The sequence below is a fragment of the Sus scrofa genome, chromosome 1 (genome assembly GCF_054392235.1).
Source record: "Sus scrofa isolate SSC_HxYL_T2T_F1_AM1 chromosome 1, Sscrofa_HxYL_maternal_Yorkshire_Landrace_v2.0, whole genome shotgun sequence".
Taxonomy (NCBI): Eukaryota; Metazoa; Chordata; class Mammalia; order Artiodactyla; family Suidae; genus Sus; species Sus scrofa.
In genome coordinates, this window is record NC_139383.1 from 113,236,350 (window position 1) to 113,244,986 (window position 8,637).

Consider the following 8,637-nt stretch of genomic DNA (forward strand, 5'->3'; position numbering starts at 1 on the left):
TTTCAAACACCCCCAGCCCTTGCCTCTGGCAGCCATGAATCTCTTCTCTGTATCTATGAACTGGGATATTTGGGTTGTTTCTATAACTTGGCTACTGTAAATAATGCCACAACAAACATGGAGTGCAGATGCCTTTTTTATGTTTTTGTTTTGTCTTGTTTTTTTTTTTTTGCTTTTTAGGGCCACACTTGTGGCACATGGAATTTCCCAGGCTATAGGGGTTGAACTGGAGCTACAACTGCTGGCCTACGCCTCAGCCACAGCAATGTAAGATCTGGGCTTCATCTGCGACCCACACCACAGCTCAGAGCAACATCAGATCCCCGACCCAATGAGGGGGGCAAGGGATCAAACCCATATTCTCATGGATACTAGTTGGATTTGTTTCCACTGAGCAACAGTGGGAACTCCACAGATATCTTTTTGAGCCAGATATTTTTTTGAAGTGATGACCAATCCAGATAAATTGTGAAGAATGATTGGAAGAGGCCAGATGAGAGTTGGGAACATGAGTCAGATGAGAGTTGGGAACTTGAACCTCTCAAGTTGGGAATGATGGTGGCCTGTACTATGACAGTTGTGAGAGGGAGAGAATTGTTGGGAAGCCGAGATTTTAAAAAGGTAGATTTGATAGGACTTGGATGACTTGAGGGGTGACTGGTATTTAGGGTGACTCTCAAGTTTTCTAGCCCAGTTCCCTGAGTTAAACATCTTTTTAAAAGAGGTCACTCTAGTCAAAAAAACCAGGAGAACTTGGGAAGATAGGATGGTATTTGACTGTATTGGGGTTGGTGGGGGTGGATGTGGTGTTAGCAATTCCTACCACATAAATTTCCTGTGACTCAGAAGGGCTATGTACTTTACCGGAACTGCATTTGTAGTACCATTTTGAAGTATGTTATCTTATTTTGTTATTTAAACTTCATCTGGCTTAGGTTCAAAAGAATATCTGTTCCCAGGAGGAATAATACAACTGGCACAGTGTTGGAAAAATAGAAGTGAACTAAGCAACAATGAAAAAATATTTAGTGAATTCTTGAATCAGGTAATTGAGAAAAATATTTTTATGATCATTAAAGTGGATGAAATATGTGATTTATATTAGATTCAGCATCCTTTTGGACAAAGGAAAAAAGAAAGAGCTAGTCAAACATTGATTGATTTGATCAATACAAACTATGGATTGAAGCTTCATTGTGAATTTGGGAACTTAGTTTCTTGGCATGGAGGGTTATGTTAATAAAGAGACCAGATGCCTGTGAGATTTCTCTTTTCACTTGTTTCAAGTGCTCAACTGGCTGTATTGCTTAATGATTAAGAGCACAGCTGGGACATAAAAGTCCCTGATTCAAATCCTAGCTCTGCCACTGTGTGGCCCTAGGTAAAGACTCAACAAACTAGATTTTAATGTTATCTCAGAAGTTTATGGCAACCTTATAAGATTGTTATAAGGAACACACATCATAATAAATGTAAAGGACATAAAAAATTGTATGTTCTCAGTGAAGGCTTCATGAGTATTAGTTATTATTATGATTACCCGAATTGTTGAGTTGCTGAGTAGAATGTTGGCTAAATAACTGGATTTCATTTTTTTTTTCTTTACAAGCATGAAAATGCCCTCACTTTGAGTACACTCAGGATTTATAACAATGGATTACGACAGCCACATTTTCATTTTAATGCAAACGAAATGGGATATGTAATAAGTGGATGTGCAGAGGTAATTTCCTTTTTAATATAGAAAGAAACAAACAGGAGGTATTTGTTTTAATTCAGCTGGTAACATAATAGGATTTGGAACTAATGGTTTTCTGGGCAGTTTCCATAGAGGATACCATGCAAACTCCTGCTAGGTAATTTCCAAGTTTGCTCTTAGTATGAGAAGAGGCTAAGGACATTTTAGAACTGATAAAGAGGTTTATCATTAAGGGTGGAGGGGCTGGAATACCTGTTTATGTTTTTCAGAGTTTTGCATCCTCAGGTAATGCAAACACTTTATGTGCTTCCCTTTGGAGACCTTGAAATAGGCTGTTAGCCTCTCAGTGTTAGATGATTAGAGGTGGCTGGGGAGGTGTGGAGCACCAGTAATGTGGCCCTCTATCCCATTTATCCAGGGTCCTCCTGCTGTGTATTTGTCATCTTGGTGACATTATTAAAAACCCCTCCCCTTTGACTGCTCAGAAAGTCTTGTTCAGATAGTCAGTTATATGGTTTGCGTAAGAAAAGCCATGTTACCATGTAACTTTATCACGGTGATTTGACAGTGGTTCCTCTTGACTTTCATAGGGCTCCTTGGGGAGAGCTACAGGTCAGATGGGCTTCTCTAGCTTGTACCTATCTAAATCTTGACAGAAAGAATCAGACCAGACTGAAATTCACCTTTTATGCCACCATTGTGAAAGTTTTATGTTTTTAGAGGTGAAAGCTTTAATAAATTGAAAAAGGGCATTTGATCTCCCATAAATTTTATTTCAAGGACCAGATTTTACCTTTGGTGTGCTTTATGCTCAAATGTGTGCAGTTTAGTCTCTAACCCTTTTAAAGGAAGACCAGTAGGATGTTGCTCTCCTAGAGGCTGAATTTACCCAAGCAACTAGAAAGGAGGACATAGGGGTAGTAAAACATTAATATTTAATCCTTTGCCTAATTAGGGAATGTAATTTATTACCCATAATTGGAACTTGGTGATTTTTGCTCTTTTTGCATGATGTCCTGCAGTATTGAACTCACTAATGCATTTTGAGGGACATTTACTTATTTAAGTATCTTTTGATTTTGTGGGACCACATCTCAGAAATAGGAGATTTTATGTGAAGGATTGTGTCACTTCTCCTCTTTTCCTCTCTGAGAAGTCCCTTTATAACCATGTGCTTTTATTCATCTATTCTTTACTATGAATACTTACCCTTAATAAATATTTGATTTTAACTTAACTTCACTATAGTTTTTTTTCCCCCTCCTCAGGTGGCCATTATCAATGCTCAGAGTACCATAGAGTTTAACATTCACATTGGAGATGTGATATTTTTCCCCATTGGAACACAGCATTACATTAAGAGCACATGTGATGAGGATTTGCTTCTTGTTCTTGCTTTCAGCACTGGAGACCAGGTGAGAATAAGCCAGTTTAAGAGAGATTACTGAGTGCCAGTGATGTGCAGTTCTGTTAAGCAGTGGGTCTGGATCACAGGGGGCTCCCAGTATATGTGTATCGAATGAATGACTGATTGAATGACCTGGCTGAACCAGTGTGCAAAAAGGAGAATCACATCATCTTTTCCTTTGGTTATAAAGGGATCCAGTACATCATATTCTTTCTTAATTCTCCCAATTCTCAACCAACTGAGAAAAAAAAATACTGGAAAGTGGTATATAGAGATCCATGAAATCATTTCTATTACTAGTCAAGGAGATGGAGAGGGAAGAGGGAAGTGGGAAGAAGGAAGTGGAAAGAGGGAAGAGGGTAGAGGGAGAAGCTCTTGTATATTTTAAGAAACTTTAGGAGATGTGAAGTAGCACTGAGCAATTCTACCGAGGAGTAGAATTGCTTTCCATAATTCTTTGTTTTAAGCACATCTGATATATTATGATCTGTATTATAAAACCTATATTACTTATTGTATTGGATAGTTGTTTGCTTTTAAAAATTCACCTCAATGTTCCTTAATTAGGTGGAATAATGTGATTGAAGAACAAGAATAAATAGTGGAATTTAGATTTTTAAACAGTTCTTAGAAGTAGGTTCTCTGCTGAGACTGGGTGGGAATTATAACAGTCTGGGTAAGTCCAGGAACAGAAGATAAATAGATGTTTCTTTTGGCCATGATTCTCCCTACACTAAGACCCAAAAAGATCTCCAGGGGAAAACACAGTATGAATTCTGCAGCGTCATCAACAGGACTTACACCCAGAGGCAGGTCCATCCTGCTTGGTGATGCTCATTTCCCATGATGACCTTCTTTGAGAGAGACTGGGAAATTCCAGCATCTGATTCTCCGGATCTCCAAACCTTCTCGGGGGTACCTGGGATGAGGTTTGTGGAGAGCTCTGTGAGGAAGAGATGCAATGGAAAACTAGCTGTAGACTTTGTTGGGAGAAAGAAAGATTCCATTGTCCCCTCCTTTTGGTGTGGCTCTCACTTCTACTGCCATCCCCTTGGCCACCATTCTATACAGCTGTTATAAGAACATAAAGCAAAATCAAATTAAATCAAATGCAAATAGGAAAAGAAGAAAAAACTCTTAAGAAACAACAAGTTAGGGTTTAAAAATTAAGATTAAGAAAAGGGAATTTAAAAGATGAATAAAATAAAAATTCTATGTAAGTGTAAAATATTCCAAAGGTGAAAAAGAATGAAAATTAATATGGGAGATAAATAAGATTAATGCGACATGAAAGGCTAATACCAATAAATCAAAACTTAAAAGTATGAAAGAAGGATAAGATAACAATAGAAGATTATTATTATTATTATTTTTTGTCTTTTTAGGGCTGTACCCCTGGCACATGGAGGCTCCCAGGCTAGGGGTCTAATCAGAGCTACAGTTGCTGGCCTACACCACAGCCACAAGCAACGTCAGATCCGAGCCATATCTGCGACCTATACCACAGCTCACTGCAATGCCAGATCCTTAACACACTGAGTGAGGCCAGGGATTGAACCCATAACCTCATGGTTCCTAGTCAGATTCGTTTCTGCTGTGCCACGACGGGAACTCCAACCATAGAAGATTATTAAATACAAGCCAAAAATTAAAGAATATAAATCTTTTGAAAAGAGAATATAAGTAGAGGGTTTTGTTTGTTTGTTTGTTTGTTTTTTAATGAAAAGAAACAATTTAAGGGAGTGATCCACAATAGGGAAGAAAAAAATGCATCAGATTTTGGGTAGAAGGAATTTTTTACCTTGAGTTGGGATAGTCCCCCGACTAAGCCTTCAGAGCAGGTAATGGGAGTGTTTCCAACGAGGATATATTTTGCTTAAGAGGTATGAAGGGAAAGAGGAGGGAGGGAGGATGAAGAGATACCGAAACACCCTCCCAGAGAGATACATAGAATGAGAGACAGGGACATAGATAGAGACACATGCCCAGACACACACAGGGACAGATACAAAGAGAGGTGCACAGAGATAGAGACATGCACAGAGACACACAGAAATAGAAACAGAAAGAGAAACAGAGGGACAGAGATCTACAAAGAGAGTGACATAGACACAGAGAAAAAGAGAGGAAACAGCACAGAGATACACAAATGAAAGGAGACACACAGACATAGACATCAAAAGGCACAGAGATCCACAGAGAGAAAGAGACACAGAAAGAGAGACACATAGACACATACATACCCACCCACAGACAGACCTATACTCAGAGGGGCAGGGAAAGGCAGACAGACTTAGTGACAAACATACCCAAAGACAAGAGAGAGATTCAGAGAGAGATAAGCTCAGAGACACACACACAGAGACCCACATACATGCAGAAATTGAGAGTTAGTGTTAGAGGAAGAGCAGGGGGGTGGAGGGAGAGAAAAGGACCGTAAGGCAATGATAGAGAGAGGGCTCAAGGACAGAGAGACAGAGTCAGACCCAGCTGCCCAACTGCACAGCCAAGCCAGATAGGCAGATGTTAATGACTGTCTGGCTGTAGAGCAGGAAGCTGGCTTACGTGGCAGCCAGGAAGCCTCTATCATGCGCCTCCAGGCGTGGAGCTCTGAGATGTCCTTTTGCCATTAGTTCCTGCTTACATGTAAGCAGAAGGTCTTGCTGGCTCTTTAAAGAGAACTACCTCCTGGTGGGCTGGAGTTCCCTTCTAAAGAAAGCTCCAGATACCTTAGCATCTCTGGCCATCAATCAGACTTCTCTTATTCTCCGAGTTGAAAAAGTGAGCTCCCCATGGCAAGGGAAGTTAATAATGTTACACAGCCATGTACCTACAGTCTTGAAGATGCTTTAACAGCTGTAAGGTCTTGGTAGAAACCTGAGTAATTTGGTGCTGATACATCTTCTTTTGGTTTCCTCTGTCAGTTGCAAACCCTTGACATGGACGATTATCTTCAGGCCACAGCAGACCACATCCTAGCCCAGCTTTTCTTCAAGAAACAAAGTGAGTTCAAGAAGATCCCCAAATTCAAGGAGGACCAGGCAATCAACCTGCCTTAGATTTGCTGATGAGTTCATACCTGTTCTTCCCTCTGCATTTGTTATTATTGTTTTTAAAGAAAGACCACTTGGCTAATGAACTTGGAGCTCTTTACAGAGTGATATTGGGAAAGCAGGTGTGAGGCAGCCCTATGGACTCATTTAGCTGATAAGATTATAGGCAATTCATGTTAAAGGTACATTTCAGTGTACTCTGTGCACGTTAGATCTCTGAAGGAGATCTGATAAATTAATATATTTTTGTATGGATTTTAGTATACATTATATATTTGTTTATTTTCATTTTGTTATTTAAAATTTATTATTCCAAGTGAAAATCCATTCTTTTTATGCCCATCAGTGAAACTTAGTGCTATGCATGTGTTTTTGTTATTCATCACTGTGAAAGGAAGTAGGGAAATTAGCCTACGTGTTTATGTACATATTAAGGCACTAGAACCCAGGTACACCTAACCTTATCTGGAGAGTTTAGTGTAGAACCTTAGGTTAGCCATTCTCAACCCTTTTGTTGACATGAAGATACTTTTCATAATGCCAAAATTTTCAAGGACTCACTTGCATGAGTAGTTGTATACTTATTGTATATTAGCAGAGAAAACACTTAATGACAAATTGTCAACTGAATAGCTTCTAAGAATGTATTTGGATTTTATTAATCACACTGCCAACTATTTACATTTGAGGAACAGTCATCCCTATACTTGAGAAGCATATGCTTTATATAGTATGTTGGCTGGCTATGTATATGGATTTGAGGACTACCTGCTATCACCTGGAAACTGGTAGGAGCTAGTGGTCTCTAAGTGTGTATATGTGTGTGTGTGGGGGGGGGGGTCCTTGTTTTAAGCAGAAAAGACTTTGCTCAGATCTAATCTGTGCTTGATTTTCGTTTACAATGTATTTTAATAGGTATTTGGTATCTCTGTATTTATACACAGTCTACCATCTGTTTTGGGCTACCCTCTATAAAACTCTGGTCAGTATAGATACTTTTTAATGCCTTCAACTACCACTCTCTTTCAATTGTATTTCCCTGACACCTAATGAAATTTTAAGATATCTTAGGATGTTTGTTCTTAGCCTAAAAAGAATCTGTTTCTTTCTTTCTGTGAGTGTGTATGTGTATGTTTCTCTCTCTTACTAAATGGCTAGCTCTATTGACTGCATACATAGGAAACAATGAGAATCAAGAATGACTCACTGTTAGCACGGGGAGGTAGCCATCTATATAATGCACATAATCAGATCATGAAAGACCTGTCATCCCTGGGAACCACTTTAGTGTGTATTTACCTTATTGACATTTTCCCAGAGAGCCAGCTATGATCTGAGCTGGCTAGCAAAGGGAATTTTGTAGTGGTAGTGGTGGTGGTATTGTTTTGAAGGATTTTGTAGGGAATGGGTCACTATCCAGGAGAAGGAACATGGTTGAGAAGATGCAGAGAATAGCACAGGACAGTAGGTATATGGAAGGTGAATGTCCAAATAGAGGGGAAGTAGTCATAAGAGGAAATTACAATGTGTGTAGACAGATTTCTCTACCAATTTTCTTTTACTTTGGGATTTTAAAAAATATTTCCATAAACTGATTCATAATCCATATTTTTTTTGTATCAGGAAGTGTTGTATCAGATTACTGTGTGGTCATTTAATAAATATTTTGTGCATCTTAGCATGTTATTTTGTCATTGTAATTTTAAATGAAATCTGTTCTTGTGGTTTTATGTATCCGAAGCATTATTATATTCTCTCTATGCATCCTTGAAATATGATACATCATTACCTAAAGGAAATATGTTATAGCGCTAGATAACTTTCTGGGTTTCCTGATAATAATGTACTTGAAGCTTGACTTAGGTTTCCAGTCTACTACATATTAGAAAAGAAAAATGTTAAAAATAAAAACAATCTAATGAAGACATTTCAACTGGAATTGTTGCCATGTTATTTTATGGAGGGATATGTTATTAATTTTCACCTGGTTGTTCTGATTTCACTCCTTTTTTCTTCCTTGGAAAGCTGTGATTTCTAGTTTTCATACCATTTGATTCTTTAGAGTAATAACTTCATCCATTAATATTCAAGTACTTTTAAGTTTTTTTTGGTACTTCTACTTTATTCTCACATTAATAGATGAAGGGCAAATTGCTCAATCAGACTGATTATTTGGTTTCATTCAGGCAAAAGCCAGACATTTGACTGAAAACTGAACCTATCTTAACCACTTTATACACAGTCTATAGTGCAGCCACATTTGACTCATTTGAAATGGTACAAATTGTACAGAAAGTGTTCTTAAATGTCAGAAAAAATCTTTAGAAAGAACTTTAAAATAGCAGTGTTGAATAACTGAAAGGAATGAATTAATTTGAATAGAGGAACTTCAGGTTAAGTAAATACCACTGAATGTTCCTTATTGCTTCTAAATAGTGTAAGGTGGTTATAAAAAGTTTCTTGGATCATATTGTCAT

At 38.2% G+C, this 8,637-nt stretch overlaps 1 protein-coding gene across 4 annotated transcripts in view; it reads left to right on the top strand.

Annotated features, from left to right (window-relative positions):
• CUPIN1 (cupin superfamily member 1) overlaps positions 1-8,118 on the top strand; it is a 38,815-nt gene extending 30,697 nt beyond the window's left edge. For 3 of the 4 annotated variants that reach the window (XM_085005451.1, XM_085005427.1, XM_085005502.1), the window contains 4 exons: positions 936-1,045; positions 1,610-1,723; positions 2,968-3,114; positions 6,032-8,093. In XM_085005451.1, the coding sequence (XP_084861577.1) occupies positions 936-1,045; positions 1,610-1,723; positions 2,968-3,114; positions 6,032-6,166 (506 nt within the window). In that variant the 3' untranslated portion in view covers positions 6,167-8,093. 4 annotated transcript variants of the gene reach the window in all.
• The last annotated feature ends 519 nt before the right edge of the window (positions 8,119-8,637 follow it).